General features: G+C 44.7%; 1 protein-coding gene across 3 annotated transcripts in view; it reads right to left on the bottom strand.

Moving 5' to 3' along the window:
* Positions 1-7,697: 7,697 nt before the first annotated feature.
* The window catches only part of BPIFB6 (BPI fold containing family B member 6), an 80,630-nt gene continuing 62,780 nt past the window's right edge, over positions 7,698-25,547 (bottom strand). For all 3 annotated transcript variants that reach the window (XM_088480779.1, XM_088480780.1, XM_088480781.1), the window contains 2 exons: positions 17,958-18,043; positions 7,698-8,011 (listed from right to left, as the gene is read on the bottom strand). In XM_088480779.1, coding sequence (XP_088336905.1) covers positions 7,952-8,011; positions 17,958-18,043 — 146 coding nt within the window. In that variant the 3' untranslated portion in view covers positions 7,698-7,951. The remainder of the gene's footprint in view (positions 8,012-17,957; positions 18,044-25,547) is intronic.

Below are 25,547 nucleotides of genomic sequence, written 5' to 3'. Positions count from 1 at the left end.
CTGGATTGGCACGGCTGTAACTTGTCCTTAGCCACCTTGTGTCCTGTATGCGAGAGATGAAGTAACAAAAGTTTAGTATCATTCAAACATGACATAAACGAGTCAGAACATAGCAATAAATTGTCCACATATTGAATTAGAACAGATCCATTGGCAGGTTGAAAAGATTGTAAACAGTCGTGCAATGCCTTGGAGAAGATACTGGGGCTGTCTATGAAACCTTGGGATAATCGTGTCCATGTATATTGCACACCTCTGTATGTAAATGCGAATAGGTACTGACAGTCAGGGTGGAGAGGCACAGAGAAGAAAGCAGAACAGAGGTCAATGACAGTGAAATGGGTTGCATTTGGTGGGATCTGCATCAGGATGGCAGCTGGATTTGGCACTACAGGGAATTGGCTCTCTACTACCTTATTAACACCTCTAAGGTCTTGTACCAGCCTATAACCCCTCCCACCACTCTTCTTTACTGGAAAAATGGGGCTGTTGGCTACACTAGCTGTACGAATTAAAATTCCCTGTTGCAATAATCGCTCAATTATTGGAAACACCCCTCATTCTACTTCCTGTTTTAGTGGGTACTGGGGAATTTTTGGAGTTTGCCTACCGCTTTTTAAGTTTACCATTACAGGGCTTACATTTGTCATTAATCCAGTGTCCTGTCCATCCTTAGTCCAAAGGGAATTTGGAATTTGGGACAACATTTCATCTACCTGTGATGGATTTTCTTTTACAACAGTAGAGTGATACATTATCCTTTGAGGAGTGTCTAACATATCCCGCATCTCGTATACCATTCTCTCTGGGATATCTAAAAATACACCATCAGGGGTGCAATATATAACACAACCCATTTTGCATAACAAGTCTCTTCCCAGCAGGTTAGTAGGGGTCGCAGCAGCCAGAAGAAAAGAATGTCTGGTATGCAACGGCCCAATAGTAACCTCTGTGGACTTTGTTAAAGGATAACGTTCCACTTTACCTGTTACACCCATTGTTGGTACTGTCTCGTTGGTCACCTGTAAATTAATGGGAGATTTCATCACTGACCTGGTCGCCCCTTTGTCTACAAGAAAAGGATATTCAGTACCAGCTACATCAACCATCATGACCGGTTCTTCCCTAGTACTTCCCGTTAACCTGACTATCTGTAGACTACAGGTATGACCTGACCCCTAGAATTGGTTACCATTCTCCAATAAAGCATTTACGGCCACAATTGGAGCTGGTGCTTGTTGAACATTTGCTGGTCTCTGTGCATATCCATTATAGGGATATCCAGGTCTTCCCTGATTTGGGTTTCCTACCTGTTTTACTGTACAATTTCTACTTAAGTGTCCTGTTTGTTTACAATTAAAACATGTCCGTGGATCAGGTGAAAACATGTGTTGTTGTGAGGTTTGAGCAGAGGGTAAAGGTGGTGGATATGGGTAAGGATAGGGAGGGTAAGGGTATTGTGGGGGATATGAGTGTGGGACCTGTGGTTGTATTGGGTTAGTGGAGTAGAGCTGTTTGTTGTTGTGTGTTGTTAGTGAGGGTAGGTGTAAGTGTGTGTGCAGGTGCGAGTGTGTCTGTTGGCTGTGATGTTACCGTCATTCCTTCCAGAGCTTGGATACTGGCAGCCATTAGTTTTCCACTCTGGATCTCCCTCTTTTTTGAGATGTTTTTATCATGTTCTATGGCAGACTCTATGAGATTATCTATTGTAAGTCCCCTCCAGCCAGGCTGTGAGGTCTGAACCCGAGTCTTTAAGTTCTCCTTCAGACCGTCCATGAGTACCGTGACTATTATTCCCCTATGGTGAGTGCTATCTTTAATATCTTCTATCCCAGTGCACTGGGTGATAGCCTGCAGAGCCCAGTCGCAATAGTCTTCTGCAGTTTCACTCTCCTTTTGCTTGATTATGAAAATTTTGTTCCAGTTAACTACTACTGGAAAATATATACCCAATTAAGTCACAATGCGGAAAATGTTACCTTGGTTTACTTGGTATGTTAAGTGAATGCCACCATCCAATACACAATCCGTGATAAATTTTGTCACGTCGGTATTGCGTGGCAGACAGGCCCTTAACACCACACGCCAATCTTTATTAGTGGGCTCATGAGAACTACCCAAATTTCTCAAAAATCTTTGACATTTGGCCAGTTCCTTTTTGGGATCAGGGAAATCATTTATGATGGAATTTAGTTCTGCTCTTGTCCAAGGACAATGCATTACTACCTCCCTCGTGGGCACTACACCGTTCGCATCTACATTTCCATTTGGAACAGTTATCGTCCGAATGGGATGCAGACCGGTAGCGTTGCTACCTCTGACCTGGTTACCTGGCTGGGGGTTTAATCTGCTACTGCTACGTATGGTATTAACAACTTCCTCTATGGGTGCAGAGTGTGTTAACACTTCCCTTGCTGTTACCGATGGAGATGGCGGCACCACCCGTGATTGTGGTGATGCAGCATCTGTTATTTGCACAGCATGGGAAATGGCAGACATTACAATAGGTTCATCATACACATCATAGACATTTTCTTTATGGTTACTTAAGAGGGGGTACAAATTGCTTGTTACATTTTTATGGGTATTTTTGGTAACTGTACTTGCACCTCCATCCACATAAGGTGGGGGAGGTGAGCGTGAACTGCCGGCAATACTCTCCACAATGCTACCTTGCCGCACGTGCGCACCATTTTGCGGCTCGCCCGCATTGCAATTCAGCGTTGCGGATGCATTTTCTGGCAATGCGCTGGCAACGCCAGCTTGCGTCGCTTGCACATTTTTAAGCCACACATCCCCTTCATGCTGCCACAATTTCAAACATTCAAAATATTTTACATTTTTCTCTCGGGAGCGCATCAAACTGATGTGATCCCGGACATTATCTAATACATCCTTGTCAAAACTACCAATTCTGGGAAACGGTCTAACACTCTTCATCGTCATTTTAAACCATACATCACAATACCTTATTGCATAAGTACTGTACTTAGTATGCATAATACGACGGCCCGATCCGATCTGCGCCTCCATTAGCAGCACATCATTGTCTAACATCTCTACTGTTTGCATGGCTCCCATTCTGAGACAACATCCTACGCTTTTCAATACAGATTTAAACTGGTGAAAGACAATCAAGATACTTTCACTTACCTGTGGATGATTTAAGTCGATGGCACCCACACACCTGGATAAGATTTGAAAAAGGCAATTTCCACACCTGGATAAGATTTAGTAAGGCAACTTTCACACCTATGGGAGTTTGTATGTCGGCCGCTCCCACGCACCTCTCTACAACAAAGACAACATGTACACCTGCTACTGTGTATAGAACGGTAAAGCTACTTACCGAGCGGCTAGACTAACTCTTGCACCTAGCCCTTAAGGATCATACAATACCCTTAACTTTGTCCAACAAATATTCACTGTTACACACTTTTTTCCTGCGCAGAAATATACACGTTAACCCAGATATTGATAACAATTGAAAAAGATAAACCCCAACGGCTTTGTTTAAACACGTGGCAACAGAACCGGAAGTACGTATACACTATTGTGCGACCAGCCGCATACACAATAATGCAACTACCACACAACCGTATAATGACTTTTTAACTGCGTACGCAAAAGTGCGTCTCAGCCCGTACTCAATACTGCGGCACCCCTCTAAACATTAGGTTCTATCAACAAAGGAAAACAAACTTTTTCCTTTCTTGTACCCTGGTTTCTAGCCAGCTTCCTTGGCTCACACGAAAATGGATAGCGATCTTTCAGCACAAAGCGGTTACAGGAAAACCCTTTATGTGGCCACTCCACCCTTTGCTGAGATATCGCTAGACGTATGTGCCGTGTGAGTAGGTAAGTGACTTCACTCGACGAGCCCCCATCTGACGATATTAAAATTGAACCTCTATATAACCCTGCCTGTACCTTCTAAAATCCTACCTATAAACCTCTAAGGATGACGCTTAATTTGCATACGCAGTCATACAGTAAATAGAGACTCCAGACTTAGAACATGTGGTTCCAAAGCACAAAGTATTATTCAAGTAAAAAGTACAGTCAGTTACACGCTATTTATTGCGCAATTTAGCGCAAAGGAATTATACAGACCCAAGTACAGTATACATATGCAGCGCCTCTGGACCAGATCCCGGCATTCAGAAAGAAAACCTCCGTCAATCAGCATTCAGCAAGAAGATTAAAATCCCAGCATTTGAGCACACTTATTTATATATATATTATAAGAGTATGCATCAGTACGAACCCAAACACTGCTGTCTTAACATGTATAGAACCTTAGTTATCAAATATCTTTATTTCACAGCGTTTAAACTAACTGAACCAACTTAAATCATATACTTTAAAGCTTATTAAACCTTATGTGTGAATATGTAATGTGTGAGTATTCGGGGTTTGATATAAAGATGTATTAATGTGTGTATGAGGAAGGGTGCACTTAACTCTCACTAAGTGAACATCTTAGCAGTGTGACATGCTGAGCCAGATAGTTCCACATGCCCGCCCTGTCAGCAGTCCCCCCCCACCTGTCCCAGGCTTCAAAAGAAAAACTCTTTATTCTCCCAGTCTCTTGTGTGAAATGCAAATAACCCAGCTACAAGAGACAGACCTAAGATGACACTCTAGTCTTTGAAATCATGTAATTGCAGGAAGCTTGCTAATGTAAGGTGTGTATTTGAGCCAGACCACCTGTAGTGAGGGCACACACTATCCAGGAAGCTTATCTACACAAGCCAGTTGTCACCTGGCCACTTGCTCTAATGCAATTTTGGCATACTGTAAAGCCATTTCTGAAATATATATCCTTTATAATACGTAAAGTAATGAAATGGGCTTTTGGTGAATCGCCTTAACCTATGGTGATGGTCATAGATGCATTCGCATAATGCTAATAGTATTATCGCCACATGTACTGAAGTGTGAGTTTATCTAAAATGGCGCTTAGGTGGCCATTTTGCAAAATGGCGTCTTGCGGCCAGTCGCAAGATGGTGTCGCTGCGATTCAATTTTAAACTGATCTTGTCTCAGCCAGTAATCCAGTTTTGACAAAACATACAGAAAAAAAAGGTCTGTTGCTTAGCTACATTAAATTAAAACCATACAAATGTGTCAGCACAGCAAATAATATAACAGCACTTACCCAAATGTATGTGTGTGATTGTACTATATATATATATATATATACATAAATTAGACAGCCCCTGCCTGCAACTGAGCGCAGCAGACGTCACCTGTCCTTCACCTACTGTTCGGAGTTCAGAGGACAGCCAGCGCAGAGTGGTGTGCGGTATCTCTCGTAACTTGTGGAATGCAGTGTGCACCAGCAGCCAGAGATGAGGAGAAGAGTCTCGGTAGCATTTAAAACACTGAGCCGGCCATGAGCCAATCACAGCTCGCAGAACGGCAGCTAGCCAATCAGCAGCAGCCGCTGCTGATTGGCTGGCTGCTGTTCCACAAGCTGTGATTGGCTCACAGAACTGCAGCCAATCATCATCAGCGGCTGCTGCTGATTGGCTGGCTGCCGTTCCACGAGCTGTGATTGGCTCATGGTCACCTCAGTGTTTTAAATGCTACCGAGACTCTTCTTCTCCTCTTCTTTGGCTGCCGGTGCATTCCACCAGTGACGGTGCCGGTGCATTCCACCAACGGTACCGCACGTCACTCTGTTCCACACCTCTGTTACCCTGGCCCCTTCTCTCTCTGGGCCCGGGACTGGAGTCCCTGCAGTCCCCCCCTGATGGCAGCCCTGCATACGGGCAGCCCCAAATATAGTCATATTTGTAGTGTGGCCTATATTAATTAGGCCACGCCCCCATTTCCGGTCACTCGCTGATTCGCCATGCACAGTAATGGGCGTCTCAGTCCCATTCTGCGCAGGGCGTGGCTGCTTCTGATCAGCCCAATACTGTTTAAACATTGGTTGCTAAAGGGACTATTTGGACTCTAGGATTCCTGAAACTGGCAATATCCTGCTGCTTATATTGGAGACTTTGTACATTAATGAGAGAGTCATTAGACTAATATGAATCAGTACAGTAACCAGATCTCATAATGCACATTGATTCTTTTAATCATATTAATTCCTTTTGATCTATTAGCTATTATATTGTATGTGAAGTTACATTGAACATTATTACTATTATTATTCACCTATGTGTTAATAAAGGAATGCAGTCAGGAAGCCGGCAGTCAAAATGCCGACTGCCAGCTTCCAGACTGTCTAATCCCGGCAGGGGTCTAATGACAGGCATCGGGTTATCATTTTACCTACGCCGAGAGCCCGACACCCAGCATATTGATCGAAGGGGGGGAGGGTTAGGTTAGGGGCTCCTGGGGGGGACTTAGGGTTAGGAACCCCCCTGGGAGGTTTAGGGTTAGACTAAGGGATGGGGGGTTAGGGGTTAGGCACCCCCGGGGTGAGATTAGGGTTAGGCACCCCCCGGGAGGGTTAGGTTTAGGCTGCAGGGAAGGGGGGGTTAGGTTTAGGCACTTAGAGGGGGGTTAGGGTTCGGCACAGTGGCGTCCCTCCCACGGTGTCACCTGGTGCAGGGAGGGATGCTGTGCGCCGCCAAAAAGGAGCATGGCCTCGCGGGACGGGGGCGTGGCCTCGCAGCCCATACCCCGGTGGTTACTGCAGGGGGGTGCAGAAGGTGCCTTGTGGCAGTGCCGGCTCCCTTACAATGTCAGGAGCCGAGTGCTGCACTCAATGCTACAGTGCAGCACTCGGCTCCTGTCACTGAAGGGGAGTCTGCACCTTGGTGTCACCCTTCGTCGGGTGACACCCGGGTGCGGGCCGCACCCCCCACACCCCCCTTGTCACGCCACTGGTTAGGCACTAGGGAGGGAGGTTAGGTTTAGGCTCCCCTAAAGGAGGGTTAGGTGGGGGGGTTAGGTTAGTTTGTACTTACCTTTAGCACTGTCGGGATCTTCACTGGTGCCGGGCTTCCGACGTCGGGATTTGAACCGCCAGACATAGGTCCGGCGGTATTTCATACCGATCCCGTTAATAAATGTTTAAACTTTTTTATCATATTCCATCCATTTATTTTAATTCATATCTGATTTAGCATTTAGCGCTGGTATCAATTATTTATATAGTTCCGATCCTGTAATGCTGACACCATTCATGTGTATAATATGAAAAATGTCCTCTTTAATATAGCATAATTTATATTTCATTATTAGGAATTAGTTAATAACATGTTACAGAGAACAAATGATAACCTGTAAATGACATTTGTAGTGTTTTCCAATCTGATATCATCATAGACAAACAAACAGAAGTTGATATCTGATTGGTGGCTTTATTTTATTTAATTGGAAATAATATTTGATGGAGGTTTGCTATAAATGCAGCAAAATCTAACATGGTTATCAAAAACGAAAAAGAATAAACTACTGTAAATATGAAGGGCGATGAATGGTAACTTGGACATGTATTGTTTTCTCCTTTTAAATAACAATATCTTATTCATATATTGTAATGTAGCAAAATGGTGAGTTTCCATGTCAAAAACTCCCTTTAATGCATGCACCTAAAATATGAATAGTTTGAAAGAAAGACTAATACTGTAGATTGCTATTTTATTAAAGCCAAAACACAGTGTAGTGTGTTATTTGCAAGGTTGAGGTCAAATATTTAAGAATAGACAATGAAAGCGTTCATTACAGCTCATTGGACACCATATCTATAAATTAACCAGAAATGTTAAACTATATAATCATTGTAATTTAAAGTGAGCTTTAAAAAATAAGTTTTAATTGTCATTTTATACTACGACAATTATCCAAACCAAAATGTATTTACCTATTGTTCACATAACTAAAACAATTACTATGCTACCATGAAAGCTATATGAGGACTCTCCAGGTTCTTGTGTGATAACATGGAGAAAATAATACAATTTAGCTTGATTGGTGCAGACATTCTTTAAATGGTTAAAGGTTCGTCCCAAGCTCTGCAAACGTTGACTGATATTAGAAGTATGTCCTAAAAAGACAAATGAATAAAAAGAAATTCAATTAGATTATTAATCCTTGCTATTGGCAAGTAAAATCATAAGCGAGGATTTATATTATTTTAGAATATTAGATTTTTCAATTCAATTCATTCCATTCAAGTCCTGTTATATTCATGTTATAATTCTAAACCATATTTGTGAATCTGCATTACCTCCAGGGTACATCATTCTAAGTCTGCGCCAGAGTAACATAGGAAAACACGGGTGAAGGGGGAGGTTCAGTTGCCCAGAAAACCCACCTCTCCACAGAGTGAGGGACATACAGAGTTGCTACACATTCCCAGGGACAGCAGTTTTTTCTACCAGGTCTGATGTAGAGATATGTCTCACTAGGGACATTCAGCGGCTGCTACTGGGACCGAGCATTGGATCCCATTTCCGATGCAGGAGCCACAGTGGCATTTCAAATCTGGTGCTGGCCACGAGCCAATCATTGATCAAAAGCCGGCAGTCAATTGGTAGCTGCCAGTCAAGTCACTCATGGCTTGTTAGTCAGCATAAATGGTGCAAAGTCAGTTTAACTGTGCAGGGGATTATCTTTGAGTACTAGGCTTGTGCATGCAGGATCCTACATAGGGATGTGGAGAGGCTTATCGGCTCCCACATCAATAACCCAGTTTCCCAACAAAACTGCTTTATTTTCCTACCAAACAGACTGAATCATCTGTGCAGTTGCCTTATGGTGCCACAGATGGCTGGTCATTCCCCATGTGTGTGTATGTGTGGTGGGCCTATGTGAACTTGTCACCTAGCAATTGATTTCCTAGTGAGCCCCTATGAAAGGTAGACTAATGGTGTAATTACCCATCTGTTATTTATTGATCATACCTCACTGTACTGTTTGCATGTTAGGGGATAGTGTTAGGGTCTATTGTGTAGCATTAAGTTGGTACACAACACCCATTCTGTTATTGTTTGTCACACTGAGGCATAGCTCTTTTTGTATAGCCCTTGTATAGTTCCTGCTCTTTAGGCTGACATGGGTGGATCACTGTATGAAAGTAGGCCCGAAGGTAGCATAGCTAATGTGGGTGTGCTGTGTGTGTTTTGTTGCACGGAATGAGCCCAAGTACAGTAAAATTACTATAAAGAGTACCCTGATGAGTAGTGTTCTTGTTTTGTTTGTTTGTGTAGAACCGGTCTGCCCAATGCATGTGAGTTCTAGGGAAGACCATTTGTGTTTGTACCCTTGTGTGACTTCTCCTGTCCAATGAACATGAGTGCATGCACAGACTCAGGCCACCCCCAGGAGCCAGTTGGGTTGCCAGGTAGGGGCTACTGGCATGGTGACACCTTAGTATGCGCGTACGCATGGGTGAACTTATCTTAACTGTCCAAACTGTCTGGTTTTAATCACAGTCACGTTCCAGGAAGTCATTGTCTGACCAGTGTTCCAGGTCCATGTAAACATCTCAACATCCTCAAGGTGAGGTACAGTAAGTGCCCAACTATGCCACACCAGAACACTCAACAACACTCTCCTTTTACAGATCTAAGTGCTCAATCAGAGCACTGGACCAGAAAGACTGGAGAGCAGCAGCTTGCAAGAAGAAACAGGTGTCTTACCATGAGGTGGGAGACTGTGTACCTAGAAAAGTTCTGTCGTCTATTGGTTATATTATGTACTGTATGCAAATGTATTATGGGATGTTCAAATGATTCCAGACATTTGTAATTTAAAATAGATAAATATGTTTGATACAGAAAGTTAGTTCTTCAGAATTTCTCCCTTACAGCCTTTACTATGAATAATATATGTTGTTATTTATTAGTCCTGCGTTATATATACTCTCCAGTGTATAAGGGGACCAATAGTGCTAGGTTCTTCTGCTGTTCCCTCACACTCCCGGACCAGCTCCAATGGTCCACAGAGCATAGATTTTTCTATTGTAGAATGTTACACAGATGCGGGAGAAAAAAAAACATTGAACTCAAAAAGATTGGCCCTACTGACGCATCTAATGGCTTACTTTGATAGTTGACCCTGTATACATTATTTCCAAAATATTACATACATTGCACTTTGCACGAGGCAAACTATAGCTTTTTAAGTGCTATTGTATGTCCCCTTCATGGTCACAGTCACTCTATTATCAAGCATTTGCAACACCCCCTATAGAAATACTGTGATTGTCCCTGAGTACAAATTTTATACATATATGTTAGGTTTTTATTGGGGAAAAACCCTGTCTTTTGCTGCAGATTTCAATAATCATCCAGATGCCAACCTATATACCCCCTCTCTAAATGCATGATAATGTATCAGATTGATAAGAGAAATGCAATGCAGTGTAGTGAATACACCATAGACCTCTGAACGTATTATAATGTAACATATGTAAAGCACATGATTGTGGACCCTCTTCTCTCTCTCTCTCTCTCTCAGTATATATATATACCTCCTAAATGCACTGTAAATGTGATAGGGAACCCTGGTGCTGAACATGAAGTGTCTATAACTCAATGAGAACTCATTAGGTCTTTTAAAGGCAAAATACATGCCAACAAGAGGCAGGAACTAACTTATGCTAAAGCCCAGAGCTGACAAGAGGAGAGAGTGTGTCATACAGAAAGTGCCCAATTTGATTGTCAGAAGGGCAAAATCTTCACGTAGTTTCTATAAAAGCAAAACCAGCACCCACATTCATCCATGTTCCTGCTTCACAAGGTAATTAGAACTCTAATTGAGTAACAATGTATAATTTGAGAGCACAGTCTGGATGATGGGGTTTGCCCTCAGGCATTGGGGCCTGCCAGGGATTTTCCCTGTAACCCTGTAGGCCAGTCCGACCTTGTCTCAGATTAATCTACAGAATATTCTTTTGGAAGTTCACTAAAGTACAAAGCATCAATATATGCTGTATATAATATCCAAATCATCTTGGTACTTTTGCTACATAATTTAATAATCTGACACTATCAGTATTTACTTTCCCATCTTCAAGAAATCTGGAAGATTACTGGCAGATTTACAGATGGTGTACACTGTACTGCATAAAAACACAGCAACAGCCATCAAAATAAAAAGTGGGGTACCATTCCCAATTATGCTTGCTGATTGGTCTGCCAATTGAGCTAAATGATAAAGCTATTATGCGAATGGGCATTTGCTTGATCTGGTATTCACTCACCGTTGTGATATTTCTGCCTACTCCAATTCCCCATTCCCCCTCTCTGACCATCACCTCCTCTCTTTTAACCTATCCCTCTCTCCTTCCCCTCCACTACCTCTGAAAGCCACCATCACTAAGCATAACATTGAAGCTATCGACACTGCTTTCTTTTCTTCCCTACTTGACTCACTTCTCTCCCCTATCCTCTCTTTCTCCTGCGCTGAACAAGCTGCTTCCCTATACAATGCCTCCCTTACTTCTGCTCATGACTCTGTTGCTCCGGCGATCACTACTCACCCTCGCAAATCCACACCTCAACCCTGGCATTTCAAATGCACCAGATACCTGCAAAAATGTTCACGAACCGCCGAGCGACAGTGGAGAAGATCACGCTCTTAGGCAGATTTTCTCCATTTCAAATTCATGCTGTCATCCTACAGTGCTGCCCTTTCCCTCTCTAAACAGTCCTATTTCAAGAATCTCATCTCCTCCCTGTCCTCAAATCCCGAGCGTCTCTTTTCCACCTTCAACTCCATCCTCTGCCCACCCCCTCCTCATCTCCCCTCCTTGCTCTCTGCCACTGACTTTGCTACCTATTTCACATCTAAAATTGATTCCATACATCAGGACATCATATCCAACCAGTCCCCCAGCTCTCCACCTCCTCCTTTCCCGGATCACCCCTCCCCATCCATTTTACCGACTCTGACATCCTTCTCCCCTGTGACTGGAGACTAAGTTAAGGCCCTTATCCAGTTCTCCCCCCCTTCCACCTCTCCCCTCGACCCTATCCCCTCCCACCTCCTCCGCTACCTCTCTCCTTCTGCCTGCTCCCATCTTGCCCACCTCCTTAATCTCTCCCTCTCTTCTGGCACTGTTCCTTCTGCATTCAAGCATGCCCATGTCTCCCCCATTCTTAAAAAACCTAACCTTGATCCTAACATTCTCTCTAACTACCGACCAATCTCTCTCCTCCCTTTTGCCTCCAAACTCCTTGAGCATATTCTTTCCTCCCACTCCCTCCTTGACCCTTTTCAGTCTGGCTTCCGTTCTCTCCACTCCACTGAAACTGCCCTCACAAAAGTCAGCATTGAACTCCTTGCTGCCAAATCCAACGGCCACTACTCCCTGCTCATTCTCTTTGACCTCTCTGCTGCTTTTGACACTGTGGACCACCCTTTACTGCTGCATATCCTTCACTACCTTGGTCTACGTGACACTGCTCTCTCCTGGCTGTCGTCCTACCTCTCTGACCATTCCTTCTCTGTTTCCTCTCATGGTGACTACTCCCCCCCACAGCCTCTTACAGTAGGTGTTCCCCAAGGTTCTGTTCTTGGACCTCTCCTATTCTCTCTCTATACGTCTTCTCTAGGTAAACTCATAAGCTCTTTTGACCTCCATTATCATCTCTATGCTGATGATACTCAGATCAACCTTTCCTCACCTGATCTTTCCCGCTCTCTACTGACTCGTATAACTGTCTCTCTGCTATCTCTTCCTGGATGCCCCGCGATTTCTCAAACTTAATATGTCTAAGACTGAGCTGATAGTCTTCCCACCCTCCCACATAACATCATGTCCCACTATTTCTTTATTAATAGATGGCATTACAATCTCATCTAGTCCCAAAGTGTGTTGTCTTGGAGTCATCCTGTCCTGGACTCTTCCCTCTCCTTCAAACCACACATTCAGAACCTCTCGCAGTCCTGTCGTTTCCATCTCAAGAATATTTCCAAGATCAGACCATTTCTCACCCAGGATGCTACCAAAACCCTTGTACATTCACTGGTCATGTCCAGATTGGACTACTGTAACTTTCTCCTAGCTGGCCTCACCAAATCCCATCTCTCTCCTCTCCAGTCTGTGCTCAATGCTGCTGCTCGGCTCATCTTCCTCTCCAAATGCTCTACATCTGCCTCCCCTCTTTTGCAAGCCCTTTACTGGCTCCCATTCCCTTTCAGAACCCAATTCAAGGCTCTCACACTCACTTACAAAGCCCTCACCCATTCCTCTCCCACTTACATCTCTGATCTCATCTCGCTTCACTCTTCTGTCCGCCCTCTTCATTCACTTAATACACGCTGCCTTTCATGCCAATTGATTACTTCCTCCCACTCCCGCCTCCAAGATTTTGCCCGTGCTGCTCCTCACCTTTGGAACTCCCTCCCTATGCCTATCAGACTCTGCACCTCTCTACAATCTTTCAAACAAGCTCTTAAGACCCACTACTTCATTAAAGCCTTCCAGCTCTCATCCTAACTTGCTGCTACATCTTCCTTTCTCCCCGCCCACCCCATTCTGTGTCACTCCTGTTTGTCTTCCCCTCCCTTAAAGAATGTAAGCTCTTTCGAGCAGGGCCCTCTACCCTCTTGTGCTTCTCCCTACTGTAATTGAATTTATCTCTTACTCCCCACTAGGGCAACTAACACTCGACTGCTTATGTGGGCGTTAAGGTCGCTAATATAGCAATGTTTATCCATGTCCTGTATTGTATTGTATTGTAAGTCAATGGTTACTTTTTTGTCTATGTACTTTGTAAGGCGCTGCGGAACACTTGTGGCGCCATATAAATGATAATAATAATAATAATAATAATAATAATAATAATAAAGTGTAACCTGCACTATAAAGACAAAGCACTGATTGCTCCATTTTGCTCTTATTTTATTCATTTGTTAAAAGTGCATTGGTTGGCGTTTTATAACTTAAACATAAATGTAGAATTCTCCTCACACGTTCAGAGGCTTCATGGCTGAGAATATTACAGTTTACATTGAGTGTACAAACAGTGGAGGGAGAAAGGACCAACCACCTGCTACCCGAGGAGGATACTTCTTAACACAGGAAATTTCACTTTGAATAGAAATCTTTTTCATTTCGGCACACTGTCCCTTTCTAAGACAGTCCTAATCTTGGAGCTCTGGGCCTGATTCAGACCCGGACGCTAAGCTGCGATCGCTCGCTCTGGGCGATTGTCGCCTGTCTGCGCATGCGTATGCATCACAGTGCGCGTGTGCGAGCCAGTCACTGCGATCTGGAGTCGTGTGCTCGTAGCACAAATACTGAGCGCTACCTTGAGTGACAGTGCCGTTTGTGGGTGGTAACAGGGGAATGTGCTTGTGAACGGGGGAGTGGTGCTGCAAACGCAGGCGTGTCTGGACGTCAAAACAGAGTTTTATGGGTGTGCATAATTAGCATGGAAGCATCATTGTACACGTCACTTGGTTGTATTTCAGAATGCAGTGATCGCAGTGGGGTAGGGGCTACCTCAAGTGCTGCGTGCAGCTCCGATGGCTTTTGATGTTACCGATTAATCATACACTTCCTGGAGATGATGTGTGTTAAGAAAGGAAAAAGGCGTCTTTATAAACCAGCGTACGCTCACTGCCGTCGCTCTATAAGACATAGAGGGCGTCCTTATGCCACACAGTGCGATGGCGGAATTTGCATACCCAGCCCCTTTTGGCAGCAAGCGATCGCTGATTAGCATCCGGGTCTGAATCAGGCCCTCAATCCCCACCCCCAGCTAACTTTACAAAGGCTTTGATTGAGGAGAAGCCTACTCTCTGACAGATTAGCTTAGCTGTGCCTGTGAGGGTGAAATAGAAGTCAGGAGCAAACACAGGACATAAAAAGGGGGCTTTTCAAATGCTTGATTTTAGAGAGAACGTGGCCAGTCCATGAAGAGGGCATAATTAGCACTTAACCAGCTTTAATATGTATCATACAAAGTGTATTGTGTGTCATAATTCCAGCATATACAGGAACAGTGATCACAGTAAGCTATTAGAAGTGCCTGTAGGGTCATCCTGCTTGAGCCAAATGTTTTTATTTCAGACGTGGGCACCATTCCAGAGCATGGGAGCAAGTCCGGGAGTCTGGAGGAGCAGCAGAAGAACCTAGCACTGCCCTGCACATATATGTACATATTGGTTTCCTTATGCACTGAATAACTGCATTACTAATCAACCCTAGAGATGGTCTGTAGCAGGGCAACCCTACAATTTTATGTTTTTCTGTTCTCCTAGTTGGTGCACAGGTGTATTCATTACTGGCTGACATGTTAAAAGATCCACAGGTGGTGCTAATTACGCATTTCATTTGTGATACTGAGGAGAACATGCAGCACTAGTAAAATTATATTATATACTATTTATTTTGTAGTCATGGTGTGGGCTGGTGAGGGGGGTTTGCAGGCAACTGGAACCCCCCTCCCCCTGTGTTTACCTGTGGGAGTGCATGAGATGGTTCATTTCAGTATGGAACTCTTTTGAGAAGGAGGCACAGACTGACACCTACATGAGTCCCCCTTTTCAGGCTAGGCCCAATTGCTTAGCAGACAATTGCAGGAACTTAGGTCCTGATTCAGCATGGATCGCACATCTGCGTTCGCACACACCCTGCCAAATCGAAAATATGCTAAAGAATGCATTCGCACTGCTGTCGCAGCACAAGAAGCAGATGCCCAGCACTACATACACAAGCCTCCTTACATTCACTTACATCCGTAATACTTAGCAAATCTTCAGAAACATTGGTAACATCGAAAACAATCAAACCCATACGCACAGTTGTGGTTGACATGACTCAGACGCAGAAGTTGCTAAACTTCCTGCACGCACAGGGACGCCAGGCTACATATGCAATAGCAGTGTCTAATTTGCACACCCATGCAACGGCGTTCAGATGCACTGGCATGCCTGCGTTTGGCCGACCACCCGCCCGTCACCACCCACAAACGGCACATCCTGTCAATCACTTTTCAATGTCTCTGCGTGCTCTCTACGATTGCATCTCTGATCGCAGTGAGCAGCTTGCGCACTTGGTTCAGACACATGCGCAGACAGCAAACATCGGCCAACTGTGTGCGATCCGTGCTGAATCAGGCTCTTAGTCAACAGCTATATTACCTGGGTTTGGACACCCTAAGTCTCTGTGCCCCATAGCAATGGCACCTCCAGGGCTGCCATCAGAAATTCTGGGGCCCAGTACTAACAAAATAGGCAGGGCCCCCCCCCCGGGGTTGTGGATAACGTGAGTGGAGCTATATCAGGGGTGTTGCCTAAATTTGTGCGTAAACCAGGGAGGATGGCTAGGCATGGTGTAGGGGGGTGGTACAGGCCAGGGAAGACTGGACTGGGGTGGCAAAGGGCAGGGAAGTGTGATTGGACTAGGGGGGCATGGAGCAGTAGGGGAGGGGCAGAGAAGACAGGCAGGCTGGCTGGACATGGGAGGGGGGGCAGGGAAGGCTGGCTGGACTGGGGCAGAGAAGACAGGCTGGCTGGACTATGAGGGGGCACGGGGAAGACTGGCTGGACTGAGGGAGAGGCAAGGCAGACTGGAAGGACTGGGGGGCATAGGGAAGGCTGGCTGGACTGGGGGGGGCAGGGAAGGCAGGCTGGCTGAACTGGGGGGGAGCAGAAAAGGCTGGCTGGCTGGATTGGGGGGGAACAGTGCAGGGAAGGCTGGCTGGACAAGAGAGGGGGGGACACAGGGCAGGGTCAGCTTACCTGTTCTCCTGTCCGGAGAGAAGGGAGCCCAGCTGGCAGCGGTGAGGAATGCACCAGGCGGCAGGAAGAGAGAAAGATCATCAGCGCTGTGTCATTCAACTAAGGACTCGAGCCGGCCTCAAACATCAGGGGTGCTGCAGCATTTACTATGGAGCCGACCGCGAGCCAATCACACCACGCGGAACAGCGGCCAATCAAGAGCGGCCGCTCCTGATTGGCTGATCAAGAGCTGCTGTTCCTGATTGGCTGCCGTTCCGTCAGCCAATCACAGCTCGCGGAATGGCAGCCAATTAGGATCAGCCGCCCCTGACTGTCGTTCCGCGAGCCAATCATAGCTCGCGCCCGGCTCCAGTAACAGTCCATAGGTGAAATGTCACAGTGCTAATGATCTTTCTCCCTGCCTGCCGCCGCCGGTGCATTTCTTGTCGCTGTCAGCCGGGCCCCCTCTGTCTCCGGGCCCGGTACTGGAGTGCCGGCTGTCCCCCCCTGATGGCGGCCCTGGGCACCTCTTGCACTAACTATAGCTATGCCCATGTGTCTGGTGATTTCAGCACCTCCTGTGTCATTAGCATAAGCATGAGCAGAAAGAGACACGTGCGCAGTAAGTTTGTGCCTTTAGCATCTATGCAGCCTTGCTACAGACTAGGACGGTGGACACCTGGGTAAGTGGTGAAAAGAAGGACTGCGGACTGCAAGTTGTAAGGTTAGTAAAAGAAAAAAGGATAAATAGAGAGTTAAGTGTATTTTATTTATTTAAGACAAAGCATAAAAATGTCTTCAATGAGCTAGCTAACTCCCACAAGCAGCAGTGATACAGACAGCATCTTCTTTTCTGAGGGTTCATCTTCCTGTGTGCAGCACGCACTGCTGAGTTGGTCTAAAGAGGTAGGTAATAGATCGAGGACATGTTGATCTGTTATCTACGTATGTGACAAAAAGCACTGCTTCTCACAACTTTCTAATATCAGTTATAAGATTACCGCCATATGAAGCTATGGCAGCGGAGATAACTAAAAATCTTCCCTAACCATTGGAGGATAATCAGATTTTTTAGCGCTTTTCCATTTTTTACAATTGCAGATAAAACAGTTTGGCACTTTGCTCCAGTAACATGGATTATGATGCTTATCTTTGTTTCCTTAATTTGCACCAAAGAACTGATGATCCCAAACATACTTTCCTCAATAAATATACAACATATCCTTCAATCAGAGAAACACAAAAGTTTTTTGTGGTATACTATACACAAATACTATACTGTATTTGGGATTTGTTACAGTAACATATTGTACCTTATCTGTTTCAATTTGAGCATTAGCAAAATTAAGATCCAGTACATGGATTATCTCAGGCAAGGGGATTGCTGTCTGTAGTAAAACTGAAAGAAAGAACAAATAAATGATTAATTAGTGGCGACCTGCCCTGGCTTGGCAAGGGAGCAATTTCATCTCACCACAGCCACCTGCATCTCACAACAGCCTCCTGCTTCTTACTCCTACCCCCTGCATCTCACAACAGTCTCTTGCTTCTCACTACTGCCCCCTGCATTTAACAATGTGCAGCTACCGTAAACATTATCAGTAACATGTCCCCCCGGACTGGGGCACCTGTGCATATTTCTGCAGCCACCATGTGCATCCCTCCCCAGCTGTCGAACATGATGATGAGCAATGTCCTCTTTGCACAATGTACCCTGCATATTCTGGGCTTCCTGTTGAGCTTGCTTGCCATGGTGCCCTGTCCAAGATCAGTGCTGACTTCCATGGGAGGTGGGTCCTGTTCCCTATGTGGCTGAGCAGGAACATCATGCTGGAGAGGTAGAACTTCACGGTGTAGGAGTTTTGGCCAGAGTCTGTCTGCAGGTTCAGCATAGGATGGACATCGGAATCCATTGGTTACTAACCATCATTGTTTTTGTTCCAATGGGAGTGTTTTTATCATTTGATGTTTGCCACCATCAAATGGAAATCATTCAATAGTGTTTCGATGATTTTTGTTTTTTTCATTCCTGATAGCTATGTCTCCCCTGGCTCCTTTCTGTCTATTGTGTCTGCATCAGAGCGTCTTCATGGGTTCGATGGAGGCTGTCTCTCACTCTCTGCCTCAGATTGGACCCTGCTCAACCCCTGACTCCCTCCCCTCTCTAGGCTGCTGCTAAGCAACAGATCACATTGCTATCTCTGATTAGCTCTCACTGTCTCTTGTTGATTCAGCACCCTGGCCAGTAGCATGGTGCAAGATTTGTTTTTGTGACTTTGCTTCACTAAAGTCGTCACTGCTCGGCCCCCTTTTGTCACAGATAATAAAATAGTGAAAACCCCATCATAATCCATCCAGTGGTTCAAGAGATTAGCACAAACAAACAGACAGACCCCTAAACCGCGGACTTTATCTACAGCATTATATATATGTAAAATACATTTGTTTCTTTGTTGGCGAATATCTTCCGCTGCTCTCAAAGTAAAGCTGCCAAATCGTACATAGTCATGTAGTATCAAAAAGTAAGCGATTAGACCACATAGTAACAACACGACAATGCAACAAAGCGACAGAACAACAAATCTTATATATAAAATTCATTGGTCTGTTTGTTTGTCTTTGTTTGACTGTCCGGCTCTGCATTCAGACACCCCTGCACCGATTAAGATGAAACCAACGCGAGGTGGTCCAGTTGGATCCTGGCCAGGTTTTTTGGGGGTTTGGGTCCTAGTCGGACTTCCCATTGGTGTACGCTGGGCAAAACTTTTACCCTGGGAGCCTATTCTGTGCCTTCCACTAAATGGATTTGGGCAAAAACTTCACAGAGTGATAACATTGGTTCCAAGAAGACATACTAGGGGGTTGCGTCCCTGTCGGACATCCCGTTGGTATATGCTGGGTAGAACTCAGAGCCAGTCGGACCTCAAGGCAAAGTGCACCTGGCAGAACTTTGACCCAGGGAGCCTGTTGAGACCCGGGGAACCTGTTCTGAGCCCTCCTCTAGATGGATTTAGACAAAAACTTCACAGAGTGATAACACTGGATCGCCGAAGACATACTAGGGTATTGAGGTCCCAGTCGGACCTCCAGTTGGTGTATGCTGGGCAGACCTTTGACCCTGTGAGCTTGTTCTGGGCTATCCACTGGATAGGTTTGGATGAAAACTTCACAGAGGGATGGCAATTTATTTAGGATGCCTAATGAAGTGTTTGGGGTCTCAGTCAAACCTCATAGCAGAGTGCGCCGGGCAGAACTTTGACCCAGGGAGCCTGTTCTGGGCCTTCCACTGGATGGATATGGACAACATCACATAATAAAGCTTAATAACTTGAAGACACACCCCTGAACCGATTGGGATGAAACCAACGCTGTGTGGACCAGTGGGATCCTGAGCAGGTTTTAGGGGGGTTAGGGTCCCTGTTGAACCTCCCGTTGGTGTATGCTGGACAGAACTTTGACCCAGGGAGCCTTTTCTAAACCCTTCACTGTATGGATTTGGACAAAAACTTCACAGAGTGGTAACACTGGATCCTAGACATACTAGGGAGTTAAGGTCCCAGTTGGACCTCCTGTTGGTGTACGCTGGGCAGAACTTTGACCCAGGAAGACTGTTCTGGGCCTTCCACTGGCTGGGTTTGGATGAAAACTTCACAGAGGGGTGGCAATTGGTCTGAGATGCCTAATGGAGTGGTTGGGGTCTCGGTCGGACCTCACAGCGGAGTGCACCGGGCAGAACTTTGACCCATATACAGTAACCTGTTCTGGGCATTCCATTGGATGGATTTGGATGACCTCCATAATATAATGACTTGGAGATTTATACCAATGCCAGGGAACTTCAGCTAGTTATATATATATATATATATATATATATATATAGTGATATTCTGAAAATTTAAACTTGTCATTTGAAGCACTATAGATAGAGTATACTACATTTATAAATTAATCCAGTCTTTTTCCTACAGTATATTGTTTTTGACTTGGCCATCCACAAGAAACTATTTAGCAGTGCTCCTCAGAGTGCCTGCACTAGGATACAGTAGACCATTATGTATGAGCATATGATTACTGAAAAACTGTTCTTTCTTTTTTTCATAACTGTTTTGGTAAGATATCTCATTATCATGTTTTAGAGGAAGTTGGGATATGTTTTGTTAATGTAACCCTGTAAACTTTAAGTAATGATACAAACCTATATTGTAAGTTAAATTGATATGTAAAAACATTGTGCTAAAAACCATGTAAAAATATTTTTCAAATTTCATTAAACATCAGTGGTGTAGTATATATCAAAGAAATATGAAAATACATTAAATAGAATAAAAATATCCCACGTTTGTTCTGTATATAGTAACTACAAATGAAGTATTAACATATTGGCAAAAAAAATAGCGCTCAGTTGTGTGTATGTTTTGTATGTATAGCGAACTTGCACTTTGTTAAAAAATAATAAATCTCAGAAATTTTGTAAAAATAAAAACACTGCAATAACAGAGTAATATTTCCGGAAATATTACTCTGTCACCGCAGTATCTGCCAGTGTGCCTGGTACCAACACTCTCCATATACTCATAAGGAGAGCTATAAACAGCCTAGGTGGACAATACCAGTAATAAAATTACAGCTATTACAGGCTCTTATATATTTTATAATTTTTTATATGTTTTTATTTTTACAACATTTCTGAGATTTATTATTTTATAACAGTGCAAGTTCGCTATACATACAACACATACACACAACTGAGCGCTCGTTTTTTGCCTATATGAAAAGACATTAACCACTTGCAAATTCTATTGCCAGGGCAATAACGAGTTGTGCGACCACTGCAACTGCCAACAATACAAGGCTGCCCAAGCGGGGCAGGTGTTGCACTGACAGTACCAATTTCAGCTTGTGATGTGCCTGGAGCTGTACACAGCTACATAGCAAAAATCCATGGTGCATCCTTAGGCACCCATCTTCCTGCTCCCGGTGCTTGTCCTGGGTGCTTCTAAGCCAGGGGTGGGGAACCTTTTTTCTGCCGGGGGCCATTTTGATATATATAACATTATTTGTGGGCCACGCCCCCTCTATGTGATGTCACACGGGTTCGGGGCCACAATTGCTGGTGATTACAGCAATGGCTGGACCATCCTGAGGATACTCCGGGGAGCTGTAAGGGTATCGATGTGACCGTCTGAAGCGTCCTAAGGATGCTGCAGGTGGCACTGCTGCATAGATTCTGGCTGCAGGTTGCCATTCTAGGCACCCTGCTAGCCAGATGAGGCTAGCAGAAAAAAGCTCAGAGGGCCAGACCAAATGATTCTGTGGGCCTTATACGGCCCCTGGGCCTGAGGTTCCCTATCCCTTTTCTAAGCCCTGCTGTGACACTAACTGTGACAAAACACATAACAGTGCTTGAATTGGAGTAATATTTGCTGTGAGATCAGAGAATTAACCAAACACTGTTATTTTAAGATCCCAAGTGCTACTGTGTTAGTAATTTTCTGCATTGTACTGTATACAGCATGTGGAGTGAAAAACTTTATAGTCCTTGTCTTTTACAAAAAAAACAGGCCTTGCTTAGATTTGGCTCTACTGTACATCTATGCACCAAAAATATATAAATGCACATCCTTATCAAGATTTTGGTGATTCTACAACTTTCAACTCCTTACCCATTGGATTGCAGAATGTGAAGAGAACGAGTGGCAAGCTTAAGAAGAAAATAGGCAGAGCCACCAAGAGTTGGATCTGGTGCTGGTGGGGCCCGGTGACATGGCAAAAGGGTGCTTGGCTATGACCCATGTGGTAACCTTTGCATAAGCTGAGGGGGTCATGGCTTTACCATCTTGGGGTAGTGGTTACACATCCTGGCAAGTGGCAAGCCTGGGACTCCATGTTTGGCTAATTAGTACTTTCTCACTCCCTCTTGGTGCCAATGCACACAATAGGGCATGTTTAGTAATAGTGCATCAATTAGACTTTGATGCATATTCAGATGATACAAGAGTTAAGGCCCACATACACAGGGCGATAAAGCAGGTGATCTGCCTGAATGGTGCGATTTGCCTGCTATATTGCACTGTGTAAGGCCCTGATGTCGGGCCGAGCGCGCTCCCGTGGGGTTGTACATCACACCCTCTGATCTTTCTGCAGGACCTATCGATCAGGGGATGCAATGTGCGATCCCATGGATTGCTATTCGGGTGAGGGAGTGGGAGTCGGTATATCGGGCCGTAGGCCACCCGATTGCACTGTGTGTGCGGAATGACCGATATGTGGGGGGACGGATCCCCTGCCGCCTCGCACGGTGCCATCGCACCGTGCATGGGAGCCTTTAGAAAGAATTTGTCTTGCAGGTGTTGGAGCACTGCTGAAAATATATGCCATGATTATGATTGTCAAGACTATAAGCAGGACTATATAACTGTGAAAATAATGCCTTATTAAAAGAAAAAGTGAAGGGTGGTTACCGTATCAAATACTGTACATCCATTGTTTATCAATTTACAAACAAAATTCAGCAGCAGTGTCTACGAATTACAGTAGTGGGTTGCATAAAAATAGGGTAATGCCACTTCTGCACAGAATACTACTTGCGTAAACTACTCTTCATTTAGAGGCTGGTTAAGCCCCTTGGGCCCAGAATAAGTTACTAGTTTGGGCCTCTATTCCACCTTCATAAATTAGGGTAATCTGGACGAGGTTGGTTACAAAATGTCGACAGTCATAATGTGAATAATAATCATGTTGGTAAAAGAATGACAACAAGGTCATAATGTCGACGGTGACCATGTAGTCGACAGTGATAAAATGTGGACTTGCTGACTTATCTTGCTCCTAATTGAGGCACTATTACTAAACATGCCCTTATTGTGTAACGGATGAAGCAGCATGAGCGGTGTCCTCCATGTCTTCATGTGACCATCACTTCCAAGTCAGAGTTCTGATACTCTGCCATTCCAGTAACTATTTCTCTGCTATCCCTAACTCTAATCCCTACCATAACCCTCCCTCTAGTGCCTTACCCTAACCTTCTCCCCTTGCAACTGTCGAAGCTGAATAATTGGCTGAGACAAGTTCAGTTTAAAATTTAATCGCAGTGACGCCATCTTGCGAATGGCCGCAAGACTCCATTTTAGAAATGGCCGCCTAAGCGCCATTTTAGGTGAACTCACAATATAGTACATGTGGCGATATTTTTATTAGCACTATACGATCGCTTCTTTCACCATTTTTCATACGCACAATTATACTCACAAGGGCGCTATTAAATAATCGCATATTAGCGAATGCATGAGACTTAGTATGAAACCGCTGAAAAAGTAGCTTTATGCGCACGCATCTGCCCCAAATTAACTAGCGTCCTTATATCAAACCCCGAATACTCACACACTACATATTCGCACACAAGGTTCCATTAGCATCAAAATGTATGATTCAAGTTGGTTAAGTTAGTTTAAATGCTAAGAAATAGAGGTTTTTGATAACTAAGGTATTATACATGATAAGCAAGGTGTGTTTGGTTTCGTTCTGATGCGTACGCTTTTTACAGCATCCCGGTGTTATCGGTGGAGAGATCGCATCATGCAAACTCAAGTTACGGATTGCAGAACTTACAAGCAACAAAATGTTTAGCTGATGGAATGTTACAGGAGGCGTTACTAGAAAGACCCCTGTTGTTGGAGGCAGGGAAAGTCTATTTGAAACAACCTGTTAAATGTGCCGTAACATATGCTTCTCCTCTGGGAACCAATGAGTTCAGCAGGAAGTTTTCCCTTTGTCCTGCTTCAGTCTGGGGGGAATAAATACATGTGTCCGAATACTGGTTTTCCAGTTCATGCTGAATTTTGGGTGTACTGAGGATATCTAGTCTGAGGTCTATCTCTGGGTCCAGAGGCGCAGCGTATGTATAACTGTACTTGGGTCTGTATTATTTCATTTTACGCCTAACTTGTGTATGTATAGATTGCGTGTAACTTCCTGTACTTTTACCTGAATAATACTTGTGCGTTGGAACCACAGATTCCACTCCTGTCTTTATTTGCGGTTATACTGCGTACGCAATTAGCGTTATGTTTAGAGGTTATAGGAAGGTTTTGTCTTAGAGGTTCTAGGCAGGTGAATCTTAGAGGTTTATAGGCAGGAATATACTAAAGGTTAATACTGACGATTCAACACAGCCTAACCCCAATCTTCCCCCTAACCAGTGGCGTATCTAGGGAGGGTTAAGCAGGGCTCATGTCCTGGGCGCTGCTGGACCCAGCAGCCCCTTCCTCCAGGTCTGAAAGCGACACTATGCACTAAAACAAACACACTTCCGCCTGGTAGTACATTCACTGACAGTGAGTGTACTACCCAGCAGCAGTGTGTTTGTTGTAGCAGCACAGCCAATAAGAGTCAGACTCTTATTGGCTGCTACACCCAGGGCTGGCGCCGGGCTGGAGCTCACTCATGAGCTCCGCCTTCCGGCTCCCGCAGTGGGTGAAGGGAGAGACATCATGTTGTTTCTCCCATAGTGCTGAGCGGGACAGGAGGAGCGGATGGCAGTGGGTGCAGGAGTGGGAATTCGGATAAGTATAATTTGGGGCTCTGGGTGTTTGTCTCTGTGTGTTATATGTAAGGGGCACTGTATAAGAGGGGCACTGTATATAAGGGGCACTACTACTGGGGGCACTGTATAAGGGGTGCTACTACAGGGGGCACTGCATAAGGGGCACTGCATAAGGGGCACTGCTACTGGGGACACTGCATAAGGGGCACTACTTGTGGCATTGCATAAGGTGCACTACTATTGGGGGCATTAAGGTGCTTATATAATGGAAAGGAATGTTCCCAGAGTGACGAAAAATGGTGTTGTGTCATGTTAACACGCCCCCACTTTCCAGTTGCCACACCCCCTTTGGCACATGGCC

This window comes from Taudactylus pleione, unplaced genomic scaffold (assembly GCF_031769625.1).
Source record: "Taudactylus pleione unplaced genomic scaffold, aTauple2 ptg000256l, whole genome shotgun sequence".
NCBI lineage: Eukaryota > Metazoa > Chordata > Amphibia > Anura > Myobatrachidae > Taudactylus > Taudactylus pleione.
Note: the sequence above shows the minus strand (reverse complement) of the source record. Positions and strands in the feature narration are given on the sequence as shown.